The sequence below is a fragment of the Glycine soja genome, chromosome 20, assembly GCF_004193775.1.
Source record: "Glycine soja cultivar W05 chromosome 20, ASM419377v2, whole genome shotgun sequence".
Classification (NCBI taxonomy): domain Eukaryota; kingdom Viridiplantae; phylum Streptophyta; class Magnoliopsida; order Fabales; family Fabaceae; genus Glycine; species Glycine soja.
This window is the reverse complement of record NC_041021.1, coordinates 50,755,977-50,772,966: the sequence shown is the minus strand read 5'-3', so window position 1 is coordinate 50,772,966 and position 16,990 is coordinate 50,755,977. Positions and strand designations below refer to the sequence as shown.

Here is a 16,990-nt window from a genome sequence, read left to right as displayed (position 1 = left end):
CTAATTGACAATATAAATAAAGATTTTTACCCTTCCAATACATAAAAATTAACCTCTAATTAATAATTTTAATTATTTTTTTTACAGAATAATTTAAAAGTTAAAAAACTAAGTGCTAAATAGTACTGATAATTAAGTTACATACCAAAAAGAAAATAAGACATGAGAAGAGCATACATCAATTAACACATGCTATTCATAAATAATATATTTATTAATTGGAAATGTACACGATGAATTCTCTGGGAATGATTAAGCTAAGGTATAAATGGATAATTTAAGCACCAATTAACAAATCACTGGCTTACACATCCAATTCACTTTAAAAAAAAAATTAATGGCAAACAGAAGCCTAACACAGCAGTATATGGTGGCTAGAGAGAGAATGCAGTTCTTGTTGACTGAATACATTAATATTAATGCTTGGGGGGAGAAAATAAATACTCAACACACTTGCATTGTACAAGGTGAAAGGTGAAAGGTGAAACTCTTAAACCTTGTTATTTACATCCTCCTCCTTCTCTTGCCCTTGGTCTCCCATGTCACTATCTTCAATATTGATGCTCTTGTACCACTTGGCACAGAACAAGTATAGCACGAAGTCAAAGGCAGCTAGCCCTGCAAGGAGAAAGAAAAACCTATCCATGTGCCCTGTGTTCAAGTTCTCTGGAATCCAACCTTTACTCTGGCCTCTTGCTGTGATTATCATAACCATGTTCACAAGCATGCTGCTTACATAGTTACCAAGAGAAATTGAAGCCATGCAAAGTGAGCTCCCAAAGCTTTTTATGCCATCTGGGGCTTGCCCATTAAAGAACTCCAATTGACCAACATACATAAAAACTTCTGAAGCACCAACCAAAACATACTGTGGGATTTGCCAAAATATGCTCAAGGAACTTGTCTTCTGGCCATGACTAATACGTCTTAGCCTTGCAATCTCTGTGGCACCAGATGCAACCATTGCCAGCATACCAATAATTAGGCCAATTCCCATTCTTTGAAGCTCACTTAGTCCCTTTGGATTACCACTCAATCTTCCAGCTAGTGGAACGAGGATTTGGCGATAAATTCCAGTGCAGACAAGGACACTGCAGATGTCAAACGCAGACATACTGGCTGCTGGCAAATGAAAACTTCCTATATAGGAGTTCATGACATCCCCTTGCTCAACAAAAAGAGAAGCCATTTGTGTAAACACAACTGAGTAAATAATGGTGCATAGCCAAACTGGTAACATTCTTAACACACATTTGGCTTCCTCCACTTGAGTCACAGTGCAGAGCCTCCATGGATTCTTTGGACTATGCTCCTCAGTCTCTTTAATTGTTGCTGCCTTGTCCATGAATCTGCCCAATATAATAAACAAATCACAGATATAAAGTTTCAAATTTTCAATTATCAACTAGGTGTACTAATTCAATACAACCAAGTATAAAAAGAAAATTAGCAATCTCAATGCTTACTCAAAATCATCAGTGTGCCGAATCTTTCTACTGCCTTTTATAGCAGATTGTGGACCATCGACCTCATAAAGTTCTTCTGCCTTTGCAGGAGATACCTTCCATTTTCTGAAAACAGCACTGAATACCTGTGCAACCCTCATCACTGGGTTTCCACATGGCTTGACATACCTATATCTTGGAGTTCCCAATAAGAAAGCCAAGAAGGCTATGACAGCAGAGACCAACGATACCAAGAAACCCATTGTCCACATCCCTGTATCCTCATAGTAGACTAGTACAGTGTTGGAGAACAAAGAACCAACATTGAGGGCAAAGTAAAAGTAACAGAAGAAAGCCACTTTTGAACTCTTCTCTTTTGGATTTTTCTCATCATATTGGTCCGCACCAAATGTTGCTAAGGTGGGTTGGTGCCCCCCATAACCAAAAGCCACTAGATATATGGACAAGTAGAATATCTCGTCTCCAATTGATGAGGGTTTACAAGGAGTATGGCCATCACCACAACCAACTGGGTTGATCAAGAAACGCCAAGATGACAATGAGGACAGTGCTAAGCCCTATTAATTAAACAATTGAACTTGTTAGAAAAGGCAGAGAAGTTGAACAATAAAAAGACTAATAGTAAAGTAAAGTATACCAGAACGAAAACAAGCTGAAAGACTGTGCAGGTTAAGTATCGACCCCAGTATGAATCACTCAGAAATGCTCCGATCAATGAGAACATATAAACAGTTCCTATCCACTTGCTCACGTTATTAGCGGCATTCACATTGTCTTGACCAAGAACTCTGGTTAGGAACAGAACCAAGTTCACTCCAACTCCAAAGAAGGCTAGTGTAGCTAGTGCTTGATTCACTACATATATTGAGTCAAAACTTGATAAATTATGGGACCAGACAAACAAATGAAAGGAAAAAAAACACAAATAAATAGCTCAACGCATTTGTATTTGAATACATTATCAGTGTCATCCAATCACAGATGATAACATATGATGACTTTTATAATAATTAATTTAAAATGATTTTTTGGTTGATCAATAGTAACCATACATGAAAATTAAACTATTTATTTATTTTTTCTTGGAAATTGAAAAATGATCAATCGATCGTTTTGTTTAGTACCTAGCAAGAGGCTTGCAACTTTGGCTCCTCCTGTTTTCTTTTCACCCGCTCTGCTAGTTCTCTCCATGAGTACTGATTCTTCTCTGTTGCTGCTATCTCCTTCTATTAACTATTTATTTTCAAAGCAGATATCATACAAAAGTAAAATACAATTAATTTTCTAACCATGAAATGAATCTGTCTACGATATTATAGTGGATATACTTAGCATCAATGCATCATATATATAAATATAATTAGTTATTTTTCACCTGCCTATTACAAATTTTGAAGGAAAAAAGATGGAGGATAAATATAGTAGTACTAGTGGATCTATGTGGACTGTGTAATTCTAAATATTTGATATGATATTTGACACATTAGACCCCTTGTGAATTTAGATGTGTTAAATATTAAAGGAGCGCTGTTCAATTTACCTTTCTATAATGTTTGTGAAAGGTATATTACTCTTTCTAAGAGTAAGGCAGGTAACGTGCATGATGGTAGAAATTTATTTATGAATATTATTACTTTTGATATAGTAGTACCTTGTTTGCTGCAATATTGGGGGAGTTGGCAGAGAATGAAGTGGCCATTCTTGGTGGAATCTGAATCATGCAAAGCCACGTGAAATAAAAGTACTAAGGTAGCCAAGAAGAGAATGAAGTGAATAGTTGGATGGGAAATTAAGGAAAACACTTACAAAGCGATGGGAAGTTGAATGGATGAAAAGGCCAGGGTTGATCGTATAGTTGGATTATAGCATGCAATATATAGAGGGTGAGGGACGTGGGGAAGAAAGACACATGACAAGGGGGGATATCAAAGGAAGATTTATTATTGACGTAGCTTAGCCAAAAATACGGAGTGTGAGAGAGAAAGAAATCTTAAATGATTGGAGTTGAGAAAGTGACAATTTGTATGAGAATAGAGGTGAATACTGAAAAGGGAAGAAGGGCTTTAATGGACTGGTCACTTCAGTCATAAATAACTAACAGTGCATGTGGGGACTTGCCGCTTCTTTTTCCACTTATAACAATGAATCTGACGTATTCTAGTCCTTTTCAAGTTTTTATTTGATAGCCTCACTTCCATTTCACTTTGAATTATTTATGTGGTTCCGAATTCCTCAATTATATACATTCCATTTTTCATTCTTTTTTTGTATACTATTATGACATTGAGCCTAATGGGTTTCTTGTTTACTTTCATAGCATATGGAGCTTCTGTTAATCGTTCTTGACAGTTGATGAATAGCTTTTTCTATCAGTAATTGCTTGAATCATGCAATTAATACTGAATTCGACTTACCTAGAAATAGAATATACACAGTTCTGAATTGAATCGTGTTAAAAACGAAATCTCGTATTATCTTTGTTAACCTGTATAGTCATGTAAGTAACAGTTTTGTGGACTCATCACCTTCACCTACAATGCAAAATGTAAAGTTGACATCACTTTGCTTGGTTTGAACACATAAAATTGTGCAGAAAAATACAAGAAAACGAGTATGACAAATCAATAAAATCTGACGTAATTAGTATATAATTGAGTTTTTTTAAATATACTGTTTTAGAATTGGATTATGAACAGAGAAATATCAGTACTGCACACTAAAGTTATTAACAGGCATTCATATTCATATCGCTAAATACAACTAAATTTACACAGCCAAAGAGACAAGCGGAAATCTATAGAGAAATTCTAGCCACTAACCAGGTTGCCTAGAAATTCCTCTCGTTATGAAAAATAAATTAATTTAATATATATGAGATTAAGGTTGTCAAATTGAAAATTATAATTAAGTAGTAGAAGTTCCTATAAACTCGACTTGCACAGTGAGCTCATAAACTCACAAGAATTGATTTAGTTTTAAAATATTAAAAAAAACTTTAATATTAATCAAACATAAAGTAAAATCTATCACCAGTCATAATAGAGACACGTAGATATGCAAGGAATTTATGCCTAAACGCAAGGTTAATCATCATTCATCATTTCATCTCTCGATTCGCTCCCAAAACTAAGATTCGTTAATAATGTTGTTAAAATGTCCGAAGAATAGTGTTTGTCTAAAAATTATTCCATATCAAATCACAATAACTTGACCTTATTGTTTGTACTTTGTAGTACAAAGCTCTCTGTTTTCTATACTGCTCCCTCATAATGGGTTGACAACATTAAGTTCTTTTGATGTTGGGTTCACACTGAATGTTGAGCTCATTTGTATTGCTGCCATAGATTATAGAGAGAAGGAGGCCCATGATTTTCACAAACTCTCTTTTAATCTTCTCTACCCTTAACATTTTTTTTTTTGAAATTTCTATTTTATCCCTCTCTTTACAAGTCCCTCTCTGGGAATGGATACTTTCCATTTTTTTTTCTTCATTTCACAAGTTTTTGAGAAAACAAATGAAATGGAGATGATACACATTTAATAAAGAGTAATATTTATTTTCTCAAAAGCTTAATAATAAAAAAAAATGAAAAAAATGGAGGGGATCTTTACTCTCCTTCCCCCCACTCTTTAGGAATCCCTTCACTCTACCTCCTCAACTACTTCAAACAGTTTCTCATTTTTTTTCTTCTACATGTATTGTTCTTCTTTGTTTTCCATTGTCTTCTTTATGTGACTTTTTTCATCCTCATTGCTTCTTCTCCAGCAATGTTTGTTATTTATTTTATTTTTTGTTGCTTAAACGATGAAACTAGCTTCCGTTGTTTCAAAATACACAGCAAAAATCAATTTTCAAACTTCTTCCTTATACGAGTTAAACTATTCACAGGACATTTTTTTTATAACACTAGTATTATTATTATTTTTTTTATATTTACCAATCACTTAAATAATTTTATCTTACATTTTTCTCAAGCTATACGCGTTTGTTGTGAAAATACTCTCTTTCTTACACATAGTGTTTCCTTAGAAATAAAATTTGCTAAGATATAGCTTACTATTTAAAAAAAAAGAATATCTTAACAAATTGTAACTAATTAACCAACGACACACACGGTTTGAACCAAAGACGAGGTCCGGTACAAAAAACAGTATAATTACATTAGGTTTTGGGTCTTTGGTATAGTTGGCAAATATCAGGAGTTCATGCTGAGCTATGGGGATAGCGTTACATTTGTCATTCTGGTGGTCTTTTTGATCGAAGAAAATCTTAGAGGAAAAATAAGATGTTGAGCTAAATAAATAATTAGTTTTCCTAAATTAAGCCAAGGCCACGTACTTGAGATTTGCTCCACCGTACGTAACTTGATTAATTTTTGTTTCAACTGGTTCCGTTTCCTAACTGCGTTGTTAATTGTTACTGCTACCAAATTTAGTTAATACGATGGTTACCATTTTCGTACAACACAATTGCCAGATTTCATCCATAAAGCAATCAGCAAAGTGACAAATAATGTTGCTGTCTTCTGCTAGCTAGCTCTCCAATATAATCCTTCTAACATTGCACCTCTTCCAATAGTTGCGTTGTCTTCTCCAATATTCAAAGATATTTTAATCTCTCCTCTAAGAGGGATCGGAGATGATTCAAACATACAAGGAAAGTTCAGATTGTAGCGAAATCAAATTTGCATTCGACGCAGTAGTAAAACGCGCGAGGCATGAAGAGAATAATGCAGCAGCACAGAAGTTCAAAGGCGTTGTGTCTCAACAAAATGGGAACTGGGGTGCACAGATATATGCACACCAGCAGAGAATCTGGTTGGGGACCTTCAAATCTGAAAGAGAGGCTGCAATGGCTTATGACAGCGCCAGCATAAAACTTAGAAGCGGAGAGTGCCACAGAAACTTTCCATGGAACGACCAAACAGTTCAAGAGCCTCAGTTCCAAAGCCATTACAGCGCAGAAACAGTGCTAAACATGATTAGAGATGGCACCTATCCATCAAAATTTGCTACATTTCTCAAAACTCGTCAAACCCAAAAAGGCGTTGCGAAACACATAGGTCTGAAGGGTGATGACGAGGAACAGTTTTGTTGCACCCAACTTTTTCAGAAGGAATTAACACCAAGTGATGTGGGCAAGCTCAACAGGCTTGTCATCCCAAAGAAGCATGCAGTTAGCTATTTTCCTTACGTTGGTGGCAGTGCTGATGAGAGTGGTAGTGTTGACGTGGAGGCTGTGTTTTATGACAAACTCATGCGATTGTGGAAGTTCCGATACTGCTATTGGAAGAGCAGCCAAAGTTACGTGTTCACCAGAGGCTGGAATCGGTTTGTGAAGGATAAGAAGTTAAAGGCTAAAGATGTCATTGCGTTTTTTACGTGGGGAAAAAGTGGAGGAGAGGGAGAAACTTTTGCATTGATCGATGTAATTTATAATAATAATGCAGAAGAAGACAGCAAGGGAGACACCAAACAAGTTTTGGGAAACCAATTACAATTAGCTGGCAGTGAAGAAGGTGAAGATGAAGATGGAAACATTGGAAAGGATTTCAATGCACAAAAGGGTCTGAGGCTCTTTGGTGTGTGTATCACCTGATGAAATATATATGTGCTTTTACTTTTCTTCAAACCCCTACTCCAGCTCTAGGAAATTAATTTCGAGAATGTTTCTACCTTGTTCGATATATATGTACCACTTTTACACAATATTGTACACTACAAGCTTCATATCTTAGTCATTCGTGGAATGCTACTTCTGAATACCAATTGGTATGCATGGCAATATTTCCTTGCCCCATAAATTAAATTTCAGGATAATAAGTAAATAGTTTCATTTTGTCTTTTTTAACAAAACTCACTTGACAAAATAGGAAGTTCACCTATCGGATCTACTTATCATTTTTATGTATTCAACTAATATATTAACCTAGTAATCCACATAATTATCCATACATTGTGGTGGATTTAAGGTGAGTCTATCAATATATTTTTTTTAAACATTTTCATTCTCCAAATTTCAAGTTTTCTTTTTTGGTATACAATGGTTATTAGAAACCTTAGATCTTGTGTATACTCTCTAATTAAGGGGGTTTGATAGAGGATAAATTTTTAGTTTTCCAAAAATTATAAGTTGGAAACCTTAATTTTTCATATTTGGTATTAATTTTAAAAAATAACATTCATGAAAAAAAAATTAATCAGTTTTCCACGGAAATTTTTCTCATGAGAGAATAATCTTACTTTCTTGAATAATTTTTCTCTTATTATAGTAAAAATATTATCTTACTCTTTATTAAATTATTTAATGAAATAAAAATATTATGTAACTCTTTAATTTTAAAAAAATTATTTTAAGATTCTAATGATCAATTAAATAAATTTTATTTATTTTAAAAAAACATGATTCATGATTTACAGAATCATAATTCTCAAGACATCAAAAAAATTCTCATTTACCAAATACCCCCTAAATCCTTCACTACTAAATAAATCTTAGTGAATTTTCTAATTTTAAAGTTTGCTAAAGCCGAAACTCATTTTTAATTTGTCACTTGTAACAAACAAACAAAAAACTCAATTTCTAATATTTCTTAAGCTCTTTATTCAGATATGGCATGGAATGAGTACATGTTGGACTCTCCCTTCCCATTATTGTTGGGCTCTACCGAGATGGAAAAAATTCGTAGGAAAACCCACCAAACTTTTAAAAAATAAATTAATTTACTTATATATTTTAAATAAATCATATATGAAGATATTATTTTTATTTTAATTCAAATAATATATAAAAGTTAATAGATAACAAAGAACTTAAAAATAAAAAATACTAAATTGTAGTTTTGGTTAAATATGTAGTTTTTAGTTTGTTATTTAATTGTTATTATTTTTTAAATTATTTAACTATTAAAATAATTAATTTATATTTATAATATATATATATATACATATTACGCAATAAGGGAGTTCAGGAGCGGAGTGGGGTCACATTGGCAAACCAAACTCAAAAAACGGATTTTTTTTTCCACTTCCTCTTACCTAATGAAAATATGTTTTTGTTTTGTTAACTTTTTTTAAAAAATTGTTATTAATTGTAAAAAGTAATCCTTTTAATTATTCTTAAATTAATTATTATACAGATCATTTTAATGATGAAATACATTATCTTTTTTATAATATAATAAAATTAATCGTGACATAATTCTCTTTTTAATTTAAATTTGAATTATTAATAACACTAGTTGCCCTTTTTATTTCTAATATAAAAAAGTAAATTGTATCTTTTATTATTTTAATTTCAATTTTAAAAATATATATTTAAATAAAATACATAACAAAATCATATTTTTATCATGCACTTAATCAACAAAAATGTATTTCTATTGAAATGTAAGAGACTTAAAAAAAATTATACAACAAAAATGTCATTCTATTGATAAAACATGCAATAAAAAATTGTTTTGTTGTATAATTTTTTAGATTCTCTTGCACTAGAAAACATGAAGATGATTATGTTGTGTGTTTTGATAAAAATGATATTTTGAAAATAACAAAATTTGTAAATAGCAAAAGTGAAAGTCTGCGTAGATCGATAAGGTGGGCGAAATAAGAAAGACAGGAAGAAAACAAAAAGAATAGAGCAGCATTTTTGCCGACTCTGATAAAAATTCAAATCCTATAAGCTAAAAGGATCGATGATGAATTTAAAACCCCTTTCCTTTCCTGTTCCCATTCCCTCCCAAACAAATTAGGGTTTGGGTTTTGCCAACATGAGTGGTTCTCGCAGATGCAATGGCGATTGCCATGGCGATCAGAACCCAGCTACTCGCAGGGTCATACGCTCCCAGTTCCTCCAACTCAAGAATTTCATCAATGGTAACACCCTTCTCTTTACTACATTTAATTTTCTCTGTTTTTCCCTAACCAGCTAACTAATCATAACAGAGAAAAGAGATGATTTGATGAACACGGAGTCCGACAAGTTCGACACCATCTTGGATGAGTTCGACAAGTTACACGTCCAAGGTAGGTATTGTGGCACTGTTATTCTTCTTGTTCTTGTTCTAATATTAATTAATACATCCACACGACAACGCCATCTGATTGATGGAATTTACAGTTGAGAAGCCGAGGGAGCAAGTTGCAGATGCGGAGGCACTGCTGGATCTCACACGCACTCTAGTGGGATCTGTTAAGTCGTTGACGAATGAGGGCGTCACACCTTCTCAATTTGTTTCATCTTTGCTCATACGCTACGCCCACGCCCAACACTCAATTGATTGGCACCAACTTGGCCTTGCCGCCTCCCCAATCTTCCTCTCCTTTCATGGCTCTTCTACCATGTCAGTTCCTTTCCTCCTTTCGCAACTCTATAATTCTTCCTTTCTCTTATCATTTTGCTTCTTTTATAGGCTTGGTCCCATGGACAACCAGTTTAAGCAACGCAAAACTGGAGTGCCCAGAAACCGCAATCCTCGCCAAATTGCAACTACTAGACCTCTACAGGTCACTCCCCTTTGACTATAGGACAAAAGGACCCTTTAAGTTCATAATGTGCATGAAAATAAAATGTTGCACACATTGGTTGTTTGTGTGTATTTATGCCTTGTTGTTTGTTTCAAGCAGGTTGATGAGGCTGTTACAGAGGAAAATACTGATACCGACAAAAACATGGCCACTATGTTTCACATCTTAAGGAGGACAAAGCGTGTCCCACTTGAAAACTTAATTTTGAACAGGGAGTCTTTTGCTCAGACTGTGGAAAACTTGTTTGCCCTATCATTCCTAGTGAAAGATGGACGTGCTGAGATCAGTCTTGATGAAAATCGTTTGCACTATGTTTGTAAGATGTGTTTCCACCTCAATCAACTGAATACTTGTTTCCTATTTCTTTTTTGCACCTTGGGTACTTATGCTGTCTCTTCTTTTTCAGCACCTAAAAATGCTCCAGCTGCCAACTTAGTATCATCAAAAGAAGTTTCTTATACTCATTTTGTATTCAGATATGATTACCAAGATTGGAAGGTATGAACAGTGGAATTCAAGGAGTATATTGGGAATTTAATACAATAATATTTTTTTAGGGGATGCTTTCATTTTAGTGTTACAGCATTATTGTTGCTTAAAAAGGGAAAACCAGATAATAATGTCTTGAGTGTTCTTTTACCCTGACAGTTTGAGTGTTTATCATATAGTACTTTGTTCAACCAATAGCCTTCAGAGAAGAAGAGAAATGAAAAACAAAATGATTGTTCCAAAGTTTTGGTTTTTGCTGCTATTAACCATCCCTTTGCATTGTTGATTTTATGAAGTGTTGAATTATGTCATGTATGCAAATAATACTACGGTTCAAATGCATTTTTCATTTAAAGGCCTGGGCATGAAATTATGAGTATAACTCTGTCAACATTGTTTACAGTTAATGAAAGATGTGGTGCCTGATGGAAAAGAATTAATGCCACGCCGGACTCAATGTTGCACTGTAGTTGCCTCCCAGGAAGGTATGAGTGATGACAATTTCCAACCTGCTTTGGCTGTAACACCCATCAGGAAGCTATCACGGAACCGAGGTCGGGTTGTGCAGGAGGAAGGTGTTGTAGAAGAATCTCCTGAATGCAATGAGGAAAATGCTTCCAGAGCAGGGGCAATTCGTAGGTGTAAGCGTAAGCTTCATTAAGAAATGGCATGTTAGGCTGGAACAATTTACATGATTATGTTTTGTTCAGCATACCAAGCTGACCTTTTTGTGATGTATATAGGATGTAAATACTTGTAGATCCATGGTAGCATGCCTTTTGAAGGCTAGATGTATTGTTATCTCCTGTTTCTGTCTTTTTTGTGTTTGCAACTTATCAGAAGATTTGTTGATTACTTTTTTAGTGTATGTTGTTATGTTAGTGAAATGGGTAACAAAATAGATCCAGCTGTTGGTGATTGGGTTTCAAATATGAATTTTTCTTGCTATAGTTTGAAAAGGCACTAAAACATTTCAATCAGGAAGTGGTTCACTGACACTCTCGTTGGTGGTGTGGGGTGAGGGCAGAATTTATGTTTGTCTGTCAAGGATTTTACTGGTATTAATACTTTGATGGCTGTGCTGTGTTGGTTTGTGTAGGTAAAATACCCAGTCCTTACTTAGTATTAGTACTTTGTCAGTTTGTCTATTCTCACTTAATCTGGCACGATTAAGGTCAAAAGATTAGTGACCTGAAAAGCACCTGGAAGGCTAGATCATATATCAGCAGAAACAGCAAACACTGCTACAGTATCTGACATTTTTTGGTATATCGTTTAGCACCCAAGCTTATTTTTGGTATGTAGGAAGGATATCTTGAGGTGAAAGTCAATATTTTTTAAGACTTGAGCTAGACACGGTGAAGGAGCCTACTTGGAATGCATGAAAGGAACGTGTAGTCTGTGCATCATCACATACACTTGATAACATCTAATCAGATATAACTAGTATTTGCAAACAAGTCTTTCAAGGCGGTAAATCATTTGTACATTATTCTTTTTGTTAACTTTTGGCAAACGCTTTCATGCCTCAATAATTTTATTCAGGTTAAATTTCTCATTTAGTCCTTATAGTTTCATGATTCTTACATTTTTAGTCTTTATAGTTTGAAAGTAGTTTTTTTAATCTCTATAGTTTATATTTTAATTTTTTTTTTAATTTCTGTAGTTTAAAAGTGTTTTTTTTAATCTTTATAGTTTGTATTTTAATTTTTTTTAGTTCCTATAATTTAAAAATTATAGGAACTAAAAAAGTAAGAATCATGAAATCATAAGGACTAAAAAGATCACTTTTAAAATTACAGGAGAATTAAAATGTAAATTATAAGAATTAAAAAGACTATTTTCAAATTATAAGAACTAAAAAAAGTAAGAATTATAAAATTATAGGGACCAAATGAGTAATTTAATATTTTATTCATTTGCAACATCAGCTCCTTTGTAAGGCACTAGTATGACTTTTAAAGGAATGGCTTTTCTTAATGTTATTCCCATTTCCTCTGTGGTGTCCATCTCCTCTGGTTTTCGCCATCTGGCAAGACCCAATCAAAGGAGCACAAGAGTGAGCCTATTGGCGGGGGAAGCACACGAGAGGCAAGTGGCATTGCTGGGCACATTCTTCGACCCGAACCAAAGGAAATGAAGGACCCTTGGGGAATATTGTAGCCAAGCATGTTGCAAGAGTACATGGCCATATGAGGAAGAGGCGGGTGAAGTCTCAGTGTCTCCTTGATGACTGCTTGGAGGTAGGAAAGGTTTTCTATGTCCTTTTCGTCCATATTCCTATCTGGCCCTATTTTACTCCTTATTTCCATTTGCACTTTCTTTAGCGCTTTTGGATTGTGCAGAAGTTCTGCCATTGCCCGTTCAAGTGTGCTTGTTGTCGTGTGAATTATTGACCCAAGCCTTTGTATATCAAATCAACACCTTTTTTTTTATAAGGAAAAATCAAAAAGAGAAGAAGCCCCCATTGTTTAATTATTTTCCCTACACGCATTATTGATTCGCTATTATTGTCGATCTCTCCATTCCTTTTTATCTGTTTTTAACGTATAAACTAATAAATTTTCTTGATTCAAATAAATAATTATGTACGTAAAAAAATAATAAAAAGCAATTATGGAGTTTTCTATTTTATCCTTTTTCATTTCTATGCCACAATAAATATATAAGTATAAATTAATTAAAGATTGGGTGAAAACAAAAGTAAAGTTGACAAAAGAATAATTAATATAATTCATGTTATCGTAAATTTTAAAAATAACAGTTAAATAGAAACTTTTTTAAAAAATTAACAATTAAAAAGAAATTGGGGAAATACAATTCAAGAATGCAGGGACCGGACACACGGACTAGCTTATATAATAGTCTAATAGTTTTTTTGTTGTAAAAATAAAATTTAGATTAGCAGAAGACTCAGTCTTGCAAGGTGAGAAAAGATTATGCAACCCCAGTGAAAAATTATAAAGAAATTTACATGTATGTATTAATAAGAAAAATCTTGTACCAATAATATCAAACATAGTTGGTAAATGATTGTGTTTTTTAAATATGCTTATATAAGTTCAATTTCTTGGTCATGCATATGGAGAAAACTTTGTTGGAAGACTTAAAATTACTTTAACAATATCTACATTTTGAGGATTAATCTTATGACTTTGGATTATGAGAATATCTTACTTCTAGAAGAAAAAAATATTGTAATTGAACTTAAGTAACAATTAATATATACTAAAAACTCAACCAAACATATCAACCCCTATTGGCTAACTAATGAAACATTTATTTGGATTAAATAGCATGGGTTAGGAACAACCCCATTGAATTATTTGGTCCTACTCCTTATCAATGGAATCAAAGATACTTCCAACAAGAAAGATATGGAAGAGTTGGTGCTGGACTAACCGAAAATCAAAGTTTATCAGAAGTTTAATTTAAAATTCTCAAAAAAATAGTTTTTTATGATTACATCGGAAATAATCTAGCAAAAGGGGGGTTATTTAGATCCCTAATTATAAGAAATAGTTGACTAATTTACATTTATTCAGAAAGTCAAATAATTTAGTTATTAATATTATGTTTGTCTATAATTATAATAATTTTTCAAAATATATCTTTAACTTTATTGGAAATCTATTCATCTTCTTCAATCTCCATGGGAGAGAGAAAGAGACAATTCATTTATTTATTCAAAAATTAATGGCCAAATAACCTATTTGGTCCCTTATTTTATTTTATTTTTTGTTCAGTTTAAATTGATTCAAAATGATCTTTTCATCCATCCAAAATTAACGCCGTTAATGAAATAAAGGTATTAGCAACTAAAAATCGTCACAAAATATTTTTTTTCATCTTCCCCCCTTCTCTTCTTCTTTCTTCTCCTTCCATCTTTCTCTCTCTTTAGGCCTCAAGCCGCAAAATCTCATCCTTGATGACACCGACAACCTCAATTTTATATAATGGAAAATGCAACATTTGATCTTACATCTTGATTGGATATGAGTTCTTACATCTTGATCTCCAAGTCGAAAACACAACAAGGCTTGAGAACAACAATTCGAGACAAAGATTCAAATGCGCAAAATATCCCAAATCTATATGAATGTTGCGGATCTAGAAAAAATAAAATGAAAGTCCTAAATCTCATAATAGAAAATCTTGATATTTGTAGTGGAGGTTATCGAGGGTGTGGGAGGTCTAGTTGGGGACAAATTTTCAACATGCTTGAAATGGTGTTGGTGTGGTAGTAGAGTTGTGATGACTCCGACAATATTAAGAAGAGGGAAATAGAAGGAGGTAGTGATGGTAAGGAAGGAGTTAGACGCATGACACATTAAAGAAGGTTGTGGAAACAATGGAGGTAAAGGTAAAGGAGGTTGATGAACAATGAAAGAAAGAGGGAGCAAAGGGAGGTTGGAAGAGAAAGAGGAGGAAGGAGAAAAGAGAATAAGAGAAGGGGGAAGATGAAAAATAAAACTTATATTTTGTGATGATTTTTAGTCATCAATATCTTTATTTTATGGTGTTAAATTTGAATAAAATGATCATTTTGAATAATTTTAAAAAAATAAAAGACTAAACTGAAAAAAATAAGATAAAAAACTAAATAAGTTATTTGAAAAAAAAAATTAATGAAATGAAACTTTCTAATTATTAATAAGGGAAAAAATGATCGACTATTTCTTAATTTAGTTAAAGAAATGGGTTTTGAGCATAAATATTGGTTTTGCTGTTTTGGGAGAAGTGTGATGAGTGGCCCAAGCCAGCCCATCTTCCAACGAACCAACAACCAAATTGTTTCCCCTGCACACTTGGCACAAAGTGATTAATAAGACTGATTGATTCATTGCTGTGGTTGTGGGTGTGATGTCAGAGAACTACACACTGGAATCGTTCACCGTCGAAGGCAGCGACGGAGTGAAGCTCCGTACAAGGGTGTTCAAGCCAGATGCTGGAACAGAAGCGGATGGGAAGTTGGGGATCGTTCTGGTGCACCCGTATTCTATTTTGGGTGGCTGCCAGGGTCTCCTCAAAGGAATCGCTTCTGGCTTGGCTCTCAATGGTTACACCGCTGTCACCTTTGACATGAGAGGCGTTGGCAAGTCCACCGGCAGGGCTTCTCTCACCGGCTTCTCCGAAGTTAAGGATGTCGTTGCTGTCTGCAACTGGCTTTCCAACACTTTCTCTCTTCCCAGGATTTTGTTGCTTGGTTCTTCCGCTGGTATCCTTCACTCTCAGATCTATCACTTTTCTTGTCTCAATCTTTTTACTGTTTAACATCATCCCATCCGCTTTTTTTACCTACAAATCTCTCAAGTATCATTAAATTACTAGAGTATTCTTTTAAATTTTGTCTGTGAAAAAAGGTCTTTTTTTTATTTATTTCTAACAAAAATTGTCTCTCTTTTTTAATAATCTTTGAACTGGCCTTATTGTTTCAGTATATCAAATGTCTGAATTGCTTGATTAGCTCCTGGCCGCCATGGTTCATAAACAAATTTTGAGCTTTCTGTCTCCCTGATTACATTTTGGTTATTCCGGCCAGCCTTATGTCAAATTTAAAGGATGCCTTAGTTACTAGTTGCATTGCTGATAAGTTTAGTTTGAGAGTTTTAATCTTAATGCCTTCCAAGTTTGAAAGTTGTTTCATGTTTGGATAAACACTCCATGTGAATTAAAAATTGCAATGACAGCTCTATCTACTGTCAGGTTTTAACCTTGTAGGAGTTGAAAGGAAGTATATATCTTTTGTTCTTGGATTCGATATAGACTGATTTGCAGATCAACTTGTTTCCCATTTTGAGTGTTGAAATGATATCCAACTAATTATGCAGGCTTGAGTTTACATGGACTTGTGGTGTTAATCCACATGCTTCTTGTCTGTGATAGTTTCCCCCAGTTCATTCACGAGCTGCTTTAGGAGATGTAGTAATTCGCACCATGTGTTGCATCAATGTTCAAGCTTGAAAGAGTTGTCATATATTTGAGTTATTTCTTTTATTACAGGTGCACCTATAGCAGGGTCTGCCGTTGATCAGATTGAACAAGTCATTGGTTATGTAAGCATAGGTTATCCATTTGGAATGACTGCCTCAATCCTTTTTGGACGACACCACAAAGCCATCCTACAGTCACCAAAACCAAAACTCTTCATTATGGGAACACAAGATGGATTCACCAGTGTAAAGCAGCTGAGGAACAAGCTTAATTCTGCAGCAGGACGTGTAGAAACACATTTAATCGATGGGGTAGGCCACTTCCAGATGGAAGGGCCTGGTTATGATGCTGAGATGGTGGATCTCATCATCAAGTTTATTGCATCACTATGAAGACAAATAACTGATTGTGCTGAGTGTGATTTGACTCTACTATTGGGAATTGGGATTAGTTTGTGTACAAAATCTTGTTGAATCTGCGATTGCAATGTTTATTTGTGCCCCCTACGCCTATGCCACCTTCTAAAATGAAAGAAATCAGTTACCCACATAGTAAGCATTTCTGCTGATTGGATA

General features: G+C 34.1%; 4 protein-coding genes across 5 annotated transcripts; 3 read left to right on the top strand and 1 right to left on the bottom strand.

Annotated features, from left to right (window-relative positions):
- Nucleotides 1–182: 182 nt before the first annotated feature.
- LOC114402452 (protein NRT1/ PTR FAMILY 7.1-like) lies at nucleotides 183–3,321 on the bottom strand. 2 transcript variants are annotated; one of them, XM_028365020.1, is made up of 6 exons: nucleotides 3,273–3,317; nucleotides 3,118–3,177; nucleotides 2,591–2,699; nucleotides 2,104–2,321; nucleotides 1,467–2,023; nucleotides 183–1,349 (listed from the first exon to the last, which is right to left on the bottom strand). In XM_028365020.1, the coding sequence occupies exons 2-6, from the start codon at nucleotides 3,163–3,165 to the stop codon at nucleotides 491–493; spliced, it is 1,791 nt and encodes a 596-aa protein (XP_028220821.1). In that variant the 5' UTR covers nucleotides 3,166–3,177; nucleotides 3,273–3,317; the 3' UTR covers nucleotides 183–490. The 2 variants fall into 2 exon arrangements, with proteins under 2 accessions (XP_028220821.1, XP_028220820.1); XM_028365019.1 differs by having other exon boundaries at nucleotides 3,118–3,321.
- Nucleotides 3,322–3,460: 139 nt separating this feature from the next.
- LOC114402213 (AP2/ERF and B3 domain-containing transcription factor At1g50680-like) lies at nucleotides 3,461–7,065 on the top strand. The gene is made up of 3 exons (XM_028364707.1): nucleotides 3,461–3,502; nucleotides 5,633–5,674; nucleotides 6,124–7,065. Exons 1-3 carry the CDS (start codon nucleotides 3,461–3,463, stop codon nucleotides 7,063–7,065), a joined length of 1,026 nt encoding a protein of 341 aa, XP_028220508.1.
- Nucleotides 7,066–9,071: 2,006 nt separating this feature from the next.
- On the top strand, nucleotides 9,072–11,413 carry LOC114401523 (non-structural maintenance of chromosomes element 4 homolog A-like). Its single transcript, XM_028364044.1, has 7 exons — nucleotides 9,072–9,341; nucleotides 9,411–9,491; nucleotides 9,586–9,808; nucleotides 9,878–9,971; nucleotides 10,092–10,308; nucleotides 10,399–10,490; nucleotides 10,885–11,413. The coding sequence occupies exons 1-7, from the start codon at nucleotides 9,236–9,238 to the stop codon at nucleotides 11,140–11,142; spliced, it is 1,071 nt and encodes a 356-aa protein (XP_028219845.1). The 5' UTR covers nucleotides 9,072–9,235; the 3' UTR covers nucleotides 11,143–11,413.
- Nucleotides 11,414–15,225: 3,812 nt separating this feature from the next.
- Nucleotides 15,226–16,964, top strand: LOC114403088 (uncharacterized protein RP471-like). Its single transcript, XM_028365819.1, has 2 exons — nucleotides 15,226–15,699; nucleotides 16,485–16,964. Exons 1-2 carry the CDS (start codon nucleotides 15,345–15,347, stop codon nucleotides 16,805–16,807), a joined length of 678 nt encoding a protein of 225 aa, XP_028221620.1. The 5' UTR covers nucleotides 15,226–15,344; the 3' UTR covers nucleotides 16,808–16,964.
- The last annotated feature ends 26 nt before the right edge of the window (nucleotides 16,965–16,990 follow it).

Bases quoted from the DNA above. Each gene is read 5' to 3' on its own strand.
- LOC114402452 (XM_028365019.1), bottom strand. From the start codon at position 3,186: ATGATTCAGATTCCACCAAGAATGGCCACTTCATTCTCTGCCAACTCC. The intron at 2,700-3,117 runs GTACTACTATAT...GAAAATAAATAG, and splicing joins CCAATATTGCAGCAAACAAG to TTAATAGAAGGAGATAGCAG. The intron at 2,024-2,103 runs GTATACTTTACT...TTTAATTAATAG, and splicing joins TTCAGCTTGTTTTCGTTCTG to GGCTTAGCACTGTCCTCATT.
- LOC114402213 (XM_028364707.1), top strand. From the start codon at position 3,461: ATGATTGGAGTTGAGAAAGTGACAATTTGTATGAGAATAGAG. The intron at 3,503-5,632 runs GTGAATACTGAA...TAATTACATTAG, and splicing joins CAATTTGTATGAGAATAGAG to GTTTTGGGTCTTTGGTATAG. The intron at 5,675-6,123 runs GCTGAGCTATGG...CAAACATACAAG, and splicing joins GGCAAATATCAGGAGTTCAT to GAAAGTTCAGATTGTAGCGA.
- LOC114401523 (XM_028364044.1), top strand. From the start codon at position 9,236: ATGAGTGGTTCTCGCAGATGCAATGGCGATTGCCATGGCGATCAGAAC. The intron at 9,342-9,410 runs GTAACACCCTTC...TAATCATAACAG, and splicing joins ACTCAAGAATTTCATCAATG to AGAAAAGAGATGATTTGATG. The intron at 10,491-10,884 runs GTATGAACAGTG...CATTGTTTACAG, and splicing joins ATGATTACCAAGATTGGAAG to TTAATGAAAGATGTGGTGCC.
- LOC114403088 (XM_028365819.1), top strand. From the start codon at position 15,345: ATGTCAGAGAACTACACACTGGAATCGTTCACCGTCGAAGGCAGCGAC. The intron at 15,700-16,484 runs GTATCCTTCACT...CTTTTATTACAG, and splicing joins GTTGCTTGGTTCTTCCGCTG to GTGCACCTATAGCAGGGTCT.